The sequence below is a fragment of the Alnus glutinosa genome, chromosome 7 (assembly GCF_958979055.1).
Source record: "Alnus glutinosa chromosome 7, dhAlnGlut1.1, whole genome shotgun sequence".
Lineage (NCBI taxonomy): Eukaryota > Viridiplantae > Streptophyta > Magnoliopsida > Fagales > Betulaceae > Alnus > Alnus glutinosa.
In genome coordinates, this window is record NC_084892.1 from 10,257,674 (window position 1) to 10,276,775 (window position 19,102).

Sequence of the window (19,102 nt, forward strand, 5' to 3'; positions counted from 1 at the left end):
GCTTCATAGCTTGGTATCTTGAAAGTTAAGGAGCATCCTTTTCAGGAGGTGAAGGTCAATGGTAACTTCAAGTGAAAAGCATTAGAAGCAGAAAATACAAGGCCTTTACCAAAATAGGCCAACAAAACCTACCAACTAAGGGTGATCTTTCGTACCGGAGATCAAGCAGAGAAAACATATAAAAGTATTTACAGTAGCTTCCCTTTTATTTTTTTTTAAATTTAATGAACAAAACTATTTTTTGCTTCTCTATTCAAATACACTCTACAATAGCTTCCATTATCTTTCCTTATATCAATTAAATATTCTTTCTTTACAAATATAAGTTTGTACCTACGTTCACATTTTTTATAAAATTTCAAAACAATTCCCAATAAACGGCAAAAAGCTGAGAGAAGAGAAAAGAAGAAAAATATTTTGTATTAAAATAATGGATAGAGAAGCTCTTTTGATTCCCTAAACATTGGGTAGAACTGTAACATTCTCAATGCTTACAGAACCGATAAAGTATCTGCTATAGATGATTTTTGGTAATTTTTTTGACATTTTTCCTATACGTAGAGAAGTGAATGGGCTATAAAAAAGCTATTGGAAATGCTCTAAGAGGAAAAGTTGCCAATAAAACCGGTGGCAGCGGCTAAATTCATGTTTATGCACATGAAATACTAATATATTATTATTCTTTACCACTTTTGATGTGTTTAAACTTATCTTTCAAAGACTAAGACTGCTTATAAAATATTGATCTGGTTACCAATGCTTACTTTTGGAACCAATGGCATTGCATTCGTTATTCCTTGTTGCTTTCCAACTAAATCGGGTGCATTACAAGAAATTATGCCCTTAATTAGGGTATCTATTGGGGCATGTATTAGTGTCCCTTGGAAACCCCTTATGGGCACCGTATCTGTCTCCAAAATCAAATTCTTGCTCTACAATCGCAGTATGGATTATGTGAAAAAAGGGATTAGAATTACTATATGAGTAATGTTATTTAATAAATTGTTATATGATTGCCATACATCTGAAATGGTGTGACAATGAAAATCAACATTTCGATTAACAATAATTTGTAAAAAAAGATAATCAAATGCTGATTTTCAGTAATGTCATGTCACCCCAAACGTGAAGAGTTGTATATCAGTTTACTAAATAGCATTAATTTCTCTTTAAACGTAGAAATAAGGCATAAAAATGAATGCGTTGGATCTCTATAGGGTTTGGAGCAACTGAAAAATGAGTTGTTACACACACTCTCTCACGAAAGTCCTAGAATTTTTTAGTGGACAAAATGTAGATAATCTAATCTTTGATTCTCAGCACGTCTTTTTGATTAATTGAAGCTTATATCATACATAATCTATGGAAGAAGTAGTTGAATTTTATTGTGTTATCCATTTCCAGCACTTAATTATCAAGCAACTAAAAAAAAAAAAAAGCATTTTTCTGCCACTTTTTGGACTATGCATGTGTTTCTCATAATATCATTGTTTCAATTTTTCCAATATTTCTCTTTTGTGACTCAAAATGAAAAAAATACATTTCATAAGATCATTTTTTTTTCTTTTATAAAAAGCCGAAATGGAGAGTGTTTTTGTCATTTTGGACGATGAAATGGGGACATTGCAATGCAGTAATAAATTTGGGAGGACATTATAAAAATTGAAACATTTAAAGAATATTGCGAAAACGATGGTAGTTAGAGGGAGTAAACGTAGTTATTCCAAAAAAAAAGAAAAAGAAAAAGAAAAAAAAAATGGTTATGATAAATCAAGTCTAAGGGATAATTGCACCCATTGGTCCTTGTGGTTAGCGAAAATTACAAATCACTCTCTATGGTATCAACATGAATTCAAAAATCCATGTGGTTGACTTAATTTACAAATTGATCCGTGGAGTCAAATTCCGTTAAAAATTTTGACAGATTTCGTTAAACACCACGTAAGCGCCAATAAAATAGCAATACGTGTCCATCTTAATAAAAATAAATAAATATATTAAAAAAATAAATAAATAATAAGCAAAGGGTGGCTTGGCCACCTCCAGCCACGCCACCCCCATTGGTTGGCGGCAGCCACACTTTTTTTAATTTTTTAACTTTTTTTTATATTTTTTTATTAAGATAGACATGTGTTGCGATCTTATTGACGCTTACGTAACGTTTTACAAAATCTGTTAAAATTTTTAACGAAATTTAACTCTAAAAATCGATTTCTAAATTAAGCTAACCACATGGATCTCTGAATTCACGTTGATACCACATAGAGTAATTTGTAATTTAGGCCAACTACAGATACTAATGATGCAATTATCCCAAGTCTAATGCAACTACTTTCATACTTTTTTTAAGTAAGTGAAAATTATTATATTTAAATTTTATAATCTTTTAGGCAACCTTTTTTTCTATCTTTTTCAATAACTCAAATTATTTTTTATTTTTTTAATTTATTATTATTATTGTTTTTTCAGTTGAATAGAGCTCGATCATGGGCCTCGAACTTGGGTTTGATTTGAGCAATTGAGCTTAAACACGTGTGAACTCGAGCATCCTCGAACGTGAATACCCGTTGGCCTTCTCCAGCCGACATAAACGGATCGTTCGACTGGATTTCAGAGCACAGCCCATTCTGAACAAAGCGAAGACCGAAGGAGAAAAAACAGCCATGGACTCGAAGCTCACACTGACTGTGGCAGCAACACTAGCGTTCATTTCATTCGTGTTGGGTCTTTTATACCCAGGCAGTCTCAATCCCTTTGCGCCGCGTGCTATACCGGGGTCCCACGACCAGCTCCACGCGGCAGAGATTATCCAACTGACCGGAGCGGTGGGACCGGAGAGCCTCGCGTTCGATCCTAATGGAGAAGGCCCCTACACCGGCGTGGCGGATGGCCGGATCCTCAAATGGCAAGGCGATGTCCGTGGTTGGACTGATTTTGCTTTCACCACTTCTGCAAGGTACACAACACTCACCACTTCTGATGGGTAACTGTTAATATTCTGAACAAACAAAAAAAAAAAAAAAAAAAAAAACCCCATTATGTTTGGATATTTTCTTGAAAATGGAGGATGAGTGATTGAATTGGAAGAGGCCAGGAAGAATTTTGGATGGGGGAGGATCCCCTCAGTAAAGGGTAATTCTAACTTTGGTGACTTTTCACATAATTTTATTTCTTTGTAAATGTGACTGCGATACAACAAAATATAGGAAATGTATTTTTGCATTTAACTTGATATGACTGGCAAATTTTGCTTAGTGTTTGTTGCTTACTAAAATCCCTATAAATTTTTCATAGGATTTTGTATGTCACACAGCTTATCCAAGCCCTTCAATAGTATTAGGTAGTTTTTAGAAGGTCTCATACGATGCTTGCTATCGGTTGTCTTATTAGCAGGACTCATATTGGTAAATTTGATATGAAAAGGCTTGATGTTTTGTGTCTCTAATTACAATCATTCCTCTCAATACTATTTAACTGTGTTAAGAATGGTTTCCATGGAGAAGCCAATATGGCATGCAACGGATGACAGGAGTAATGCTACGAATCATTTTTTTTTTATTTTTATCCTCTAAAGTTGACGTGGCTTTTAAAATCACCATTGAATTTGAAATGGAAAACTATTGGATTTTGATCTAATAGTAGTTTTAAAAGCTATATCAACTTTGAGAGGATAAAAAAATGGTCCCTAGCATTACTCTGGTTGACAGTCCTATATGTTCAATTGTACTCTGCCTCTCAGTCAAATAGAAACAGTACATGGCAGGACACACTTCATTGCACCCCCAAAACATCCCCACACATTGCCTTTGGTTGAACTGTCCATCTGAAACTCATTTTACCGCAAAATTCTTTAACGAATGACAGAAATGGCTTGTCTGGTGGAGAGCCTTAATCTTATGATTCTTATGCACAATAATTTTGCCACTTGCGTGCATATTTGTATCATTTGGTGGAACAGCATGAAGTATGTCATGTTGTAGTGAGAAACATACCATTGCAAAATAACTCAATCAAAACATAGTTATAGGTGTAGGCTTCTCTGTACAACAAGGCTTACTTTACAAGCCATTACCACAAAGGTCCCTCTCTAGAGGAACATGTCAAAATTAGAACATGACCATTAAATTTTAGACAGAAGTAAACCTACTCCCTCCAAAAAGGAAAAAAGAAAAGAGAACTATAAGTGCATGCGTGCATCAACATAAAAACGAACAACATTGATAACCGTGTATGATATTCGAAAAACATCACTTCCTGCGCCATGTTTAGGATATGTTCAGCCATATATGAACTAAGAGCATTGTCCTACCAAATTTCAAACACCCCTTTCCCTGGCTTTTCTTTTTCTTTTTTTTTTCTTATCAAAATTATAAATTTCGTAAAGATAGGTGATGCTTCTTGCCTGGTTTTTTTATTGAGATGAAGTTGTCACCATGAGATTGTTCTGTCCATCTTTATTTCATGTAGGTAAATGAAATTATATTTCATACATGTAAGGAGTTATGTAAGCATAGAAATGTGGAGCTTCCTTGGAATGGGATGACAACGTGCCAGAATTATATTTTGAGTAGGCTCTGAACAGCGTAGGCTAAACTTCCCTTTGTAGTTAAACTCATGAATAAGTTTCTTGATCATGTCTAACTTTTTTTGGCGACACCAGTAATTTTTCCACTTTTGATAGAATAAAATTTGTATTTTTCCCAGGAAGGAGTGTTTTCGTCCATTTGCACCAGAACTGGAGCATTTATGTGGGAGACCTTTAGGGTTACGGTTTGAAAAGAAAACGGGAAATCTCTATATTGCTGATGCCTACTTGGGTCTTCAAGTAATAGGGCCTGCTGGTGGTTTGGCCACTCAAGTTGTCACAGAAGCTGAAGGTCAACCCCTTCTCTTCACCAACGATATGGATATTGATGAGCATGAAGATGTGATTTATTTCACAGATACAAGCAGAAGTTTCCAGAGAAGGTAATTTACTAATTTAATCACAAATTCATAGTTGCATTCTGCCCTGTGATGTAGAGGTTCCAGAAGTAATTTTTAAGAGAACCATTCATATTTAGCTTGAGGGAAAAAAGATGAATGTGGAAGTTTAGCAGGACATATTCCCTTTGAGGCCTTCTAAGCAACCAAACAAACCGAATATCCCGTGGAAGAGTTCAACGGTAATTTGGTGAAAATATGGTTTTGTCATGTAGACTTATTGGAATTCAAGCTTCAAGTTACCTGTAATTTGAAATCACTCAAAAATTGTCAAACTTGTTGCAGCTTTGGATTTGAAAAAAGAAGGAAAAAATAAGATATAATCAAAAGTAAGAAATAGAAGTCTAAGAATGGTAAGGTCTTATCTAAAAATCCCAATGCCTAAACAGTTTAAACCTCAGTCCTCACAACGGGAAGAAGATGAAGTACCTACAAAAGCTAGTGCTGCAGCTTATGAATCCAATGTGATAAATCTTATTTAAAATTTCAATGTGCAAGATTAAAAGCTTCCTTCTTGTGGGTATAATAGAAATTTATTACCTTTTAAGAAAAGGGTTTAAGTCTTAAAACTTTTTATTCTATTATGGTTTGAAGGCAATTCATGGCATCAATCTTGAGTGGAGACAAGACAGGCAGGTTACTCAAATACGATAAATCAGGCAAAGGACTAACAGTCTTACTAAAAGGCCTTGCTTTTGCCAATGGAGTAGCATTGAGCAATGACACCTCGTTTGTGCTAGTAGCTGAAACCACTACTTGCCGTATCCTTAGGCTTTGGCTTCATGGTCCTAATGCTGGAAATGTAGATGTTTTTGCTGAGCTTCCAGGATTCCCGGACAATGTAAGACGAAATTCAAGAGGGGAGTTCTGGGTTGCCTTGCATGCAAAAAAAGGGCTTTTTGCAAGCTGGATTCTGTCTAATTCATGGGTCGGAAAAACACTGCTAAAGCTTCCACTCAGCTTCAAGCAGCTGCACTCACTGTTAATCGGAGGAAAGGCCCATGCTGCTGCTATAAAATTAAGTGAGGAGGGAAAATTTTTGGAAGTTTTAGAAGACAGTGAAGGAAAGACTGTAAGGTTTGTTAGTGAAGTGGAAGAGAAAGATGGGAAGCTTTGGATTGGATCGGTCCTGACGCCTTTTCTAGGCGTTTATAATATGTAACCGCATTATGCGGCCCCTTGAGAAGACCGAGTCACTTATTTAATCTATTTTTTACCTTTTGTAATTATTTTCGCAATGTTTTAGTTTCTGTTGGGTCTGTTATTAGAGAGTCCACCCCATTTTCATTTTTAGGGTCATCTACTATTTTTTCAATTTAGATCAAGAGTGGGAAAGCTTTTTACCTTTAATCCTTTCCTTATTCAATTAGGAATATATATATATATATATATATATATATATATATATATATAAAAAGAAACTTTTTTTAAAAAAAATATTATCATAAATCTAAAAAGTTAAAGGAATTTAAAACTTAATTTTCTAATTAAAAAAAAAAAAAAAAAAAAAAAAAAAGAGAAGAAGAAAAATGGTGGCTCCGCAGCCACCTCAATTAATAAATTTTAATTTTTTAAGTTTTTAGTTTTATATATATATATATCCTAATGACACGTGTCGTCATTTTATTAATGCTAACATGACACACTAACGGAATCCGTCAAGAGTTTTGACGGAATTTGACTGTAAGGAGTGATTTAGTTTTATAAATGTATTTTTTTAATATATTAATTTTATTTATTTTTCATAAGAGTGACGCATATTATCATTTTATTGGTATTGACGTTGATATTAACAAAATTCATCAAGTATTTTGATGAAATTTGACCAAAAGACTAAATTGTTATTTTTTGCCTACCTTAAAGACCTTTGAATTATTTTTTATTCCGCATTAAGAGATTTGTAGTTTAGGTTAACCACATGGATTGATTTTGCATTTATTTTTTCCTTTTTCTTTTTCTTTTTCAAAAAAAAAAAAAAAAGAGATAGGAGTATTATAAGAATATTTCGACAAAAATGGCCTTTTTGGCACACTTTGGTAGTTTGATAGGTCACATTCGTACTTAAAAATTTAGAGTGGCTAACCTAAAATCGACTGTTAGTTCAAGAGGCTTTTTTTTATATTTTTTTCCTTATTGTTTTCTTTTTGACAAATGATTCATTTTCGAGAATATCTTACATTCGGATGCGGTGCAAAACCCTCTATTTACCGTCCCTAATTAAAATTTGACACATCAACTAAAACCACCAAATACAATACCAGTGAAAACACTAAATCTTAACCCAAAACAAAAATCTACAAAAACCTCTTTTCACTTTTATTCAAACCCAATCGGATCACTGAACAAAAAAAAGAAAAAAGAAAATCCAACCAGATCTGCTGAGAAAAAGAAACCCCACCGCATATTGGAGGTTGAACCACCCCCACCTACTTCACCGAGCGTCGCCGCCAGAATCCGCCCAAGGTAGAGTAGCTCAATGAGTGTTCCTCTCTCTACTTGTCTTTGCATGAATCCAATCCCAACCCCAAATATATATATATATTACCATCCATTTTATTTTTTATATCATATCAATCATTTTTTTTTTTAAAAAAAAAAAAAAAACTCACTATATGGTAAGGAAAGGGTACCCTCCACACATAGTAAGTTACATGATTATTGAAAGTTTAAGGAATTAAAGAATGAGCATGTGTGAGGTGGACCATAATTTTTAAAGGAAAGTCTTAATACGTTTGCCCTAAGAAAAGTTAGTAGCACAGTATCACACTGAAGTTATATCATACTGAAGTTACAATTAAGTGAAGATGTAGCGATCACTAATTCGACATGCTGAGTGCACCGAAAAGTTAATCAGCTAGCCCAAACACATCCGCAACTACGGGTGTTGCCCGATCTTCAAAGGTTGAATCGCACAACATGCATAGCATAATAGTATGCAAGGCTATAAGTAACAACTAAAAAGAAAAGCTCTTACCATTCAGAAATCATTTTTTATGTCAAGTCTGATGAAAGAAGTTGATTTATAAAATCTCTTTGTAAGCATATGTTTTATTAAGAAAGATTAAGATAAATGTTTTGAGTTCAATAAGAAAGTTTATGTTATATGTTATCTGAGCTCCTAACTCTATGCTCAAATGATTTTTCTTTTTTCCCAACCCAACCATTAATTGGTTGGGAATGTTATTTGTTGAGCCTTCCGCTCACTCTTGCTTTTCTCCTTTTTCATAAACTAGGGCAATTGAGATAAGAGGCCCGGATGTTTAGGCTTTCATAAGGGGTAATTGCATTCATATATTTTCTTACAATTATAGTTATGTTATGAAAATTTTATCATACATTGATCGTATGCTTTTATGAAATTGTTTTTCTCATGGCATGCATAGCAGTAGTTTATATGTGCTATGGGCTCCTAAATGTAACCTTTGTGCCTCTGAGGCTATTGAGTTAACAAACTAATCCATGGCTTTCATCTTTTCTTATTCCTCCTTTGCACCTTTTCTCTTCTTAACTCAAATCCACCAAACTTCCCATTAACAGAACTCCAATGGCCTAGGAGGATTGAATCAAAATAATCTAAAAGCCTAAAATTCAAAAATCCCAAGACACAATAGGAAACAGTGAGAGCCGGAGGTAAAAAGCTCTATGAGAGAGGGAGAGGCAGTCGTGAAAATAAATGAGATACCCTAAATAAAAATGGGGCTTTTGATATTATACCTACGAGCATTAGTTAGATTGAGGGTGTTGGTTTTGGATTAGGATCACAACAATTACTTGTTCGAGTTGCTAACAATTTGGGCAGGTAACATGAGAGACTCCATTTGAAACCCACATATTCAAATAAATTTTGGGGGCCAGCCACCTTTACAGGTAAGTAGATCCTATATAGAATTTCTCACATTATGTGCCAAAAAATTGCTAGCAATTCAAATAGATAATTACTATGGATCCTTATTCATTGGTTTTTCAACACCCTAAATTTGACAACCAACTCAACCTACGTGGAAAAGCTATTTTTTTTATGTTATCAACCATCATCCAACCAACAATTGATGTCAATCACGACTATAAAAACAAACATTTTACATCAATATTTTATTATTAGTATTAGTATTATTTATAAATGGTGTCTCTTGTTGATGTGGCATTAACGTTGGGCTCATGACATGGACTCTGATGTGTCCACATTGTGATACATTTTGAACCACATATTAAACCAAACGGCACGGAAAAATAACACATTTATCAAATTTTCTTCTCAAAAGTTTATTTTTGAATCATGTATTACCATCGCTTGTAATCTATTATTTTGATAAATGTATCATTACCTCGTATAAAGGAATTTAGCAAATGAAGCACTTTTCAAAAGATTTCCTAAACGAAATACCTACCAACCTCCTTTTTTTCTTTTCCTTTTTCTTTTTTTTTTTTTTTTTTTTTGGGGGGGGGTCCAAGACATGAATAGCACACCACACGTGTACGCAGCTTAATTTGCTCACTGCTGTCAAACATACGGGAAGTCACACTCTGGGCATGGGTACTTGAACGGTTACTTTCTTCTTTAATTTTTCTGGTTAGAAGTTAGGCTTCTTTTTTTTCTTTTTTCTTTTTTTTTTTCTTTTAAATAATGTTAACACTTGATGAAAAATATAAAAAAGTTCATTCAACTGCAAGTTATTTTAAATAAAGCCCCCAAAGTTACGGGCATAACAGTTTGATATATCAAATTATCATTTCATATAAAAAAATGTCACCTTTTTATCATCCTAAAATACTCTTATCTTTAAAAAGAATTAAAATAAACTAAACAAACCAAAATTGAAAAATTGGTCCTTTTTTTTTTTTATATTAGTTTTTAAAATTATTTTTGTTTTTTGTTTTTAAGAAAATATAAATATTTTAAGAAGAATGACAAAAAAAATGGTTTTTTTTACACAAAATGCTGTCACGCATACCTCTTTGTGTGGTTTCATTGATGGGACTTACAACACGTGTCAAAACAATACGTGATTAAAGTCAACAAAAAAGAAATTTACAAATGAGAAATGCTTGGTTGTACACTCTCATCCCACTCCTATCCCACCCTTGTCTACGTGGACCAATAATATTGTTAAAAAAATAGGATCCCACTACACTCTCTCTATTATCTCTCACATTATTGGTCAACGTAGACAAGGGTGGGATAAGAGTGGGATGAGAGTGTATAACCAAGCATTTCTCTTTACAAATATACTTGGTGCGAAGTATACAAGATGACAGAAATACCCTCATCACATTTCTTATACATACACTAGCTGTTACACACATCCTCACAAGATATCCCACTGCTAGCTTCTTCGTTCAGATAGTTCTCCTCAAACCTCTTCTTGACGTACAGCAACTAACCATGAAATCAAAGCTGTTTTTGGCTGCAGCAACCATGGTAGCACTCCTCTCAGCCTTCATAGCCGTTAACCAAATCAAATCTGCCTCTCCAGCATCCGGCCATGAAGACAACAAGTTCGGGCAATTTGAAGCTGTCCCACTTGAGGATGCAATCGGACCGGAGAGCTTCGCTTTTGACCCACATGGTGGAGGCCCCTATACCGGCGTATCAGACGGCCGGATCATCAGGTGGCAGCAAGACCAACGGCGTTGGATCAACTTTGCCACCGCTTCTCCACAGAGGTATGCCCTACCTTATCTTGAACATGCATGCATATATATTCTCCCCGGCCGCCTATCATAAACCAGTACTTGTTCTATTTAATTTCTTTATATATATATATATATATATATATATATATATATATATATATATATAAGAGTTGTTAGGCTAAAACAGCTTTTAAGAGTGACGATGCAAATTACATTTTTATATCACAATATTCTATAATATTGAGGTAACAGTTTCAACTAATTCTTAAATTAGGCATTTAATTATTTTTTTAACAAGAAATTCAAAGCTTTATTTGTTTTAATGTAAAATGTTTTCTACTAAAAATATTTTTCGGCATTTGGCTTGTACGGAAAATTAGCGATGACTTCATGTAACCTCTGGTGGCAGCGGCCGGCTGCGGATTCCGACAAGCTCCGGTGGCAATGAAGAATGAATGGCGAGAGAGAGTACATGCAAAAATGAGAAGCTCAAACTTGAAAAACGTTTTACGATTTTTTTTTAACAAAAATGAAACTTTTTAGGAAAATTAAAGAAGATTTTTCTGGTCAACCAAAATATTTTTGGTTTGACCACGATTTTATGAAATACTTTTTTTAGAAAATATTTTATGTCGAAATAAAAAGAGCCTAAGAGTTGGTTTAGACTGTCACATCAATATTTTAAAATAATTATAGAATAAAAATGTAGTATATAACATTATATTTTTTTAATAAAAAAATTTCTAGCTTACATGGAAATTCATAATTGATTAGACATAATTAGTAAAAATAAATTGAGCTAGCTGTCATGAATTTGATTTAAGGCTTATCAATTATTCACTCTTTATTATTATACCATTTATGGATGTAAGATTTATCTAAAGGTAGATTGAAAATGTTACGGAAAAGAATAGAAGAAGGATAGGATAATACCAAATAGCATATCTTTTGCAGTAATTGTGTAATTAAATTATTTTTGAGATATTTCGAATATGTCCCACCCATAATTTCTGTATTTTTACTCATATTTTGTTTTTTTAAGATCATGTACTTTTTTATTTCAATAGATTTAAAAAATATTAAAAGTTGTTCCAACTTCAACATTATATTTTCTTAAGCATGTAGGGAACACCAAATTTTATGATCAATATTCAAAGTATTCCTCATAAATGTATTCGCTCATACATATACAATGAGATTACTTCTTGCTAATTAATTAATGATATTCAATATCAACCATTAATGAGCCTTTTAATTTCATATATTAAATATATTATCACGTCATCTAAAATTTGTAAATAACGCACAATTATATATATTATTAAATACAATAAAATAAAATTTTAACCGTAAAATAAATTAGTTTAACTTCAAATTGTAATTTTTTAAAAATAAAAATTTTAAACAATTTATTTTCTCCGATTTAATTTAAAATCATATTTTTTATCGGCGAAAGTGCACTAATTAGCAGCCGACTTCTCCATTTAATCGGATATTTGACCTAATGTATAATTAAAGAAGCAGCACAACCACTCGATAACCACCATTGCAGGTGGGGTAGCCTACTCATGGTCCCTACGAGTACTGGGGAAAAGAAATAGATTCCATTACAGGTCACAAGGGATGTAGGAGTTAATAGATGATGGAAAAAATTAAACCCAAATTATGAATGAAGATAGGATTCATTAATTACAATTGAAAAATTCTACTTATTAAATCAGATGACATCTTCAAAAGTTTTTATTTATGGTATTTATTCGTAGCCAATGTCCTCTATCTCTATCATATATATATAGAAGAAAAATGTATGGTGTGATACTTCTATTATACCTTTGTTTACGTAGACCAATAATGTTGTTAAAAAATTAGGGTTTCACTATATTCTCTTTAATATCTCTCACATTATTGGTCAAAACATAACTCTTGACCACCTTTATCCACGTGGCAATTTTATTTTATTTTTTTAACTTTCTTTTTTTTTTAAGAAAAAAAACCCTAAAGCTAGCTAGGGACCACCTTGCCACATGACCAAGGTGGCGGTTTGGCTGCCCCGCTCTTTGCGCTTCTGTCAACTTGTCAACCATTCCTCGGAAGCGCCCTTACCACTGTACTGTACCGTATTTACCACTGTCCTTTATATATATATATATATATATATATATATATATATATATATATATATATATTATATATAATAACGATCTAATACCATCAAAGATACAACTTCTCACCATCTTGCCTATATGATAAAGTGGTTTTTACTACTTTTTCTAAAAGAGCAATGATTCACTATCACCTAAATATACAACTTTTCATCACCTTGTCTATGTGGCAAGGTGGTCCCCCACTTTAATTTATTTTTAAAAAATAAAAAAACTCAAAAAGTAGTGAGGGACCACCTTACCACATAAGCAAGGTGGTGAAAAGTTGTATATTTAGGTGGCATTGAATCATTATTCTTTCTAAAATAAATTAAGGTAGGGGACCATTTTGCCACATAGGCAAAGTGATAAAAAATTATATTTTTAAGTGGTATTCAATCCTTACTCATATATATATATATATATATATATATATATATATATATATATATATATATATATATATATATGCAAAACTATGTTGAATGGTCTTCAGTCATGATATGTCTTAGAGTGGCAAAAGATTATATCTCATCATATACACGTTATCATATTAGTTCTCTTTTTTCTCTCTCCCTTCTCTCTAACCTTTTTAAATTTTAAAAATAGATTTTATAATTTGTAAAAAAATTCACGCACCCTCAAACTATTACTTAATTGACAATGGACACCTAACTTTTAATTGGAACAATATCTCCCTCCCTAAACTACCAAAAAATTGTCAATGTCCCTCAAAAGCTAACCAAAAGACAAAAATAGCCCTAATTTTTTTTTTTCAACAAGACAAAAACACTCCAATAAATTCGAAAACAGCAAACAAAAAAAAAAATCAATATTTTAAATTTCCACCACTGGTTTTTTCAATTTTTTTTTTAAATTAGTTTTAGTTTTTTTTTTTCTTTTATAGAATGTATAGATTTTTTTATTTATTTATTAAAAGTATTCTCGTCATTGGAGGACATTGACACTTTTTTTGATAGTTTGGGGGATATTGTACCAATTGGAAGTTTTAGAGAGAGGACATTATCAATTGAGTGATAGTTTGAAGAAGGTATGTGATTTTTTTTTTCCTATAATTTAAGAATTCATGATAAAATAAGATCAAAAACCAAGAAACTTGTTAAGGGGGAGGAGTTTTTGGCAAATCTCAAATCCTCAAGCTTGTTCATGGAGTTGGAAGCAAATCCTCAAGCTTTAGAGAGGTAGCTAAAAGATTCTTGAGTTTTAAAGTGTGAGATGGAAGTAGAATCTTTCTTTGGCTGGATGTTTGTCACCCGGATGGGTGTCTACTGGACAAGTATGGTCATAGAGCAGTGCATGATGCAGGGAGTTCAGTTGGAGCCAAGTTATCTTCTATCATTCGGAATGGAGATTGGTTCTGGCCCTATGCTCGATCGGACAGCCTGGTGGAGTTGCAGAGCTAGCTCCCGGCAGTGGCTATTGGAGGAAGGGATATTCCTGTGTGGGATAGTGGAACAGGTAGATATATCTGTGCAGATACTTGGGATTCTTTAAGGAAAAAGAAACCTTATGTGGATTGGTGGAAAGTTGTGTGGCATTCGGTTGCTGTCCCTCGGCACTCTTTTCTTTTATGGTTGATGTTCAAAGATGCTCTAATCACTAGAGAGAGGATGTGTCGATAGGGTTATATGGGAGATTGCTTGTGTTTATTTTGCAAGAGTATAATTGAAGATAGAGAACATCTTTTCTTCCAATGCAGGTTTATAGCAAATGCATTTGGAAGAACTTAATGAATCTTTGTCTGGAAGGGTGTCACTTTGAGACGTGGGAAATTAAGTATAGTTCACTGGTGTCTATCTGATCTGAGGAAGGATTGTTTTAAGACCAGATTGCGTATCCTATGTTTAGGAGCTGCTGTCTATAGTCTATGGAAGCAGAGGAATGCCATTCGATTTGCATGGCAGCATATATATATATATATATATATATATATATATATATATATATATATATATATATATATATATATATATATATATATATATATATATATATATTGTGTATACTGAGGAAGCTCTACTGTTAAGGATTAAATGGGAGGTTAGATCTCGAATATTGGTGAAGGGGAACTTCAAAAAATCTAGAGAGAACTGTAAACTGGCTCAGTTAGATGGAATTTGTACTAATTCCTGTTGCCCAGTTGCTGTTTCGGGCTTGCTTAGACCTGCTGGAATTTGTTTGCTGCAGATTTGCTAGGCATGGAGTTTGTGTCTGTTGTAAAGGCTTAGAGGGGATGTTGTGAACTTCCTTGCTTTGTTGGTTTTCTGTTGTTGTGCAACCTTGCTAGGCTTGGTGTTTCGGGTTGTATTTGGCCTTGTTTGTTGTTGTGAGGATTAGTGGGGCTGTTGTAGTCTACTTTAATTGCCTTGTGTGTAGTGCATGTGCACCAGTTTATGGTGGGATTTTGTTTCAGGTGTTTGGTTTTATAAAGATTTTTTTTTTCTTCAAAAAAAAAATTAAATAAAATAAACCAAGAAACTTATCAAAAATTTGGAATTAACAGAAAAATAATTCACACGTTTACGATGTTGGATAAATTGAAATTATATATATTCTAAACTATCACTCCAATTGCAATGTTTCACTTAAAATATAGGAAAAAAATACACATATAAACCTCAAACTAGCTGCTACTACCAATTGTGTCAATCTCCCTCATAAACTACAAAAACATGTCAATGTCTCCCCTCAAGGCCAACCAAAAAAAAAAACCTCAAAAGATTTTTAATAAGACAAAAATATCCTTATAAATTCAAAAAAAAAAAACTAAAAAAATTAATTAATTAATTAATTTTTTAAAACAATAAAAATAAAAGTAAACTGATCGCCTAGTTTTTCATTTTTATTTATGTTTTTAAAAAAAATTATTATTTTTTTCAGTTTTTAGAAAAAATAATTAAAAATAAATAATTGTCTTGGTTTTTTATGTCTTTATTTTTTTTAGTTTTTTGTTATCAAACTATATGCTTCAGTGCTTCACACATCCATGCGCATGAAACTTTCCTGTTAGGAAGGTTGATGCATGTTTCGATTCAAAGATGATCATGTATTTCCATGCCCATATATTTGATCTAAATTTGACAGAAATTCGACAAATGGGTTTTTTTTTTTTTTTTTTTGGATATTTGAACCAAACGTTCAATTGTTGACTGCTCAGTTTTAAGCTTCTCTTGATAATTTAAGGTGAATAATTGCAATTTACACTATTTTGAAGAGGGTTCAAGAGCTTTTTATTAAATTCTTAAGAAATTAAATAAAAGGACTTATATACTTAGATTTTCCTTTTTTGAAGGGTAATTTCAGGCAATTCCATAAGTATTTGAATATGGATGTAATTTGGGAAAGAGTACTAATTATATTATTTAATAGACTGTTATATATATGATTGTCATATAACAAAAATGACATGACAGTGAAAATCAGTGCTAATTTTTTTTTTTTTTTTTACAAGATTTGATCTAATGATTTTCACTACCAAATTATCAAGTTATATAACAATTATATATCAATCTACTAAAATAAAAAATGTTATTTTTCCTTCTCCTATCCAACTCCCTTCAACTCCATCCATATTTTTTTCAAATCTATCATTGATCAAAATGGTGAATATGAAAAATAGTTGAACAAAAGTCGAAAGAATAGCAGGTCCTCTACTAAAATAGCATTACTCTTCCGAGAATTAATGTTCAATGAGATTAATTCTATGTGAACTGAATCCAACTGCTTGGTAATTAAAACTGAAAATTGGACTTAATTTGTGGGCAGAGATGGTTGTGAAGGGCCACAAGATCATGATCAAACGGAGCACATTTGTGGGCGGCCATTAGGGTTGCGCTTCAAGACATCGACAGGTGATCTTTACGTTGCTGATGCTTATATGGGCCTACTCGTTGTGGGCGCCGGCGGTGGCATGGCTACCAAGCTCGCAACGCAGGCACAAGGCATTCCTTTTGGGTTCACCAACAGCTTGGACATTGACCAACGCAACGGTGCCGTCTATTTTACTGACAGCAGCTCACAATACCCTAGAAGGTATGTTTTGCTTAAACACATTAGAATATATATTAAATAATTCAATCGTTCAATTTCTATCTACTTAAGTTTTTAAAATAAGTGGTATTTAACATGATATCAAAGATAAGGCTCAAAGCAAAAGTTATAAGTTCGAACCTTAATTATTTCCGTCATGGACCTCTTATTTCAATTAAATATTTTATGGGTTGGATCTCACTTATTAAGTAGAAGTTTGAGCCCACACTTGAAATGGAGTATTAAAATATATATTAAATGATTAAATTTATCTATTTATATCAGTCGAAGCTTTTAAAATAAGCAAAGTGTTTTATCAAAATATTCGTTTTGGAACAACTTTACGACAAAACATTAACAACGTACGTAAGTGCATGGCATATTCAATTTATGCAGGAGTCATATCTCAGTGATACTAAGTGGGGACAAAACAGGAAGGCTAATGAAATATGACCCAGAAACCAAACAAGTGACTGTTCTTCTCAACGATCTCTCTTTCCCAAATGGTGTGCTGTTGAGTGAAAATAGCGACTACATTCTAGTTGCAGAGACCAGCAGATGCCGAGTCATCAGGTACTGGCTAGAAACATCAAAAGCCGGAACTCATGAAGTGTTTGCTCAACTCCCAGGGTTTCCCGACAACCTGAGTTGGAGTCCTAGGGGAGGATTTTGGGTGGCAATTCATTCGAGAAGAGGAAGGATATTGGAATGGGTTCTTTCGTATCCCTGGATAGGAAATTCTTTGCTGAAGCTTCCTTTAGACATCATGAAAGCTTATTCCTACTTGGCTAAGTGGAGGGGAAGTGGGTTGGCAATGAGGATAAGTGAGCAAGGTGAAATGTTGGAAATATTCGAAAATGAAAGTGGAATTAGGTGGAGGTCTATGGCTGAAGTGCAGGAGAAAGATGGAACTCTATGGATCGGGTCAATAAGTATGCCTTTTGCGGGCAAGTATAAGATAGAAACCTCTTTTTAATTAATGGTCTAATATTGTGTCTATCAAAGCTGCATGCAGCAGAAACTTTCTGCATGGAAATGGCGGTAATGAAAAAAAAAAAAAAAAAAAAAAAGGAAAATGTATGATTTATAAAGTTTATGAAGCTCACCATATTTAAATTTCACTCTCATGGTTTGAAAGGATATTAATTGTTTGATAATTGGAAAGGTTTTTGACATGATCCGTGCATGGAATCAATACGAACCCAATACTAAATTAGCTAGTGGCCGGATTAGGGTTGAGAGTTGTCTGACCCATTTAATTAAATAGGTCGGGTTATGATTTGACCTAATAATCTTATACACATGTTTCGACATGATCCAAACTCGACACATGACATTTAGGGCTGGCTATTTTTTACACAACCCGTGAACTCAACACGAAATTAACAGATTAGGATTGAGATGACTAGCTCATTTAATTAAATGGTTCATATTAGAATTTTATACTCATGTCTCGACACGACCGAACCTGACACGTGAACATAAATTGTCACCTCCTATCAAGAACCAAGAGAAGAAATTATAGGCTTCCAACCATTAAAGATGGGCTTGGGCCTGTTATAGAGCCCTCAACAATAATGGGAATTAATTTGAAGTCTTATGCTTTCTTCAAGTCTTTCCTGAACAACAAAGCTACAAGAATCATGATATCCAAGGCAATAAGTTATAAGTTCCTTGTAGTTGCGAGAGCTCAAATTAATGAACGCTTATAAAGTTAAACGAGCTCACGACCAAGGTTGCTTGAATAAAAGGATTAGCATGGCATTTACTTCGAAATACATCTTCTCCTTCTACATGAATCAAGCAAAGTAGGCTATATATATGTGTGCGCGCCGTAGATTCTACGTACTAGAAAGATATTCCTTTAATTTTTGCGTTACCTTTCATATACAAACTTGTTGGTGAGATTGTTTGGATATAACTAGGGCTGAGCATGGGGCGGGGGGGGGCGGGGATGGGGATTTTTTGAACCCGCCCCGCAGAGGTGCGGGTTCCCCAAAGTGAACCCGCACCCCGCAGAAAACCCCCTCCACCCGCACGGTGCGGGTGTAGATGGAGTGGGGTTGCGGGGCGGGGATCCCCGCGGGTTTTGACCCATTAACCCTTGTGTTCAAATTTTTTTTTTTTTTTGATAAGTATCCCTATGTTCAAAATTTACTAATCCAAATTAATAATCCATTATTTGTACTCCCTGTCACCCTTGCAAATTGCAAGTTGCAATTGAACCCTAATTAAAATCCCAACATCTATTAAAATGTAAGGGGAAAAAAACTTAAAAAGAAGAAAGAAAGCAT

The 19,102-nt window shown here is 33.5% G+C and overlaps 2 protein-coding genes across 2 annotated transcripts; both read left to right on the forward strand.

Moving 5' to 3' along the window:
• The first annotated feature begins 2,551 nt into the window (after positions 1 to 2,551).
• Positions 2,552 to 6,228, forward strand: LOC133872264 (protein STRICTOSIDINE SYNTHASE-LIKE 10). Its single transcript, XM_062309740.1, has 3 exons — positions 2,552 to 2,956; positions 4,705 to 4,968; positions 5,578 to 6,228. The coding sequence occupies exons 1-3, from the start codon at positions 2,664 to 2,666 to the stop codon at positions 6,143 to 6,145; spliced, it is 1,125 nt and encodes a 374-aa protein (XP_062165724.1). The 5' UTR covers positions 2,552 to 2,663; the 3' UTR covers positions 6,146 to 6,228.
• Positions 6,229 to 10,305: 4,077 nt separating this feature from the next.
• Positions 10,306 to 17,872, forward strand: LOC133874127 (protein STRICTOSIDINE SYNTHASE-LIKE 2-like). Its single transcript, XM_062311961.1, has 3 exons — positions 10,306 to 10,647; positions 16,545 to 16,811; positions 17,205 to 17,872. Exons 1-3 carry the CDS (start codon positions 10,367 to 10,369, stop codon positions 17,782 to 17,784), a joined length of 1,128 nt encoding a protein of 375 aa, XP_062167945.1. The 5' UTR covers positions 10,306 to 10,366; the 3' UTR covers positions 17,785 to 17,872.
• The last annotated feature ends 1,230 nt before the right edge of the window (positions 17,873 to 19,102 follow it).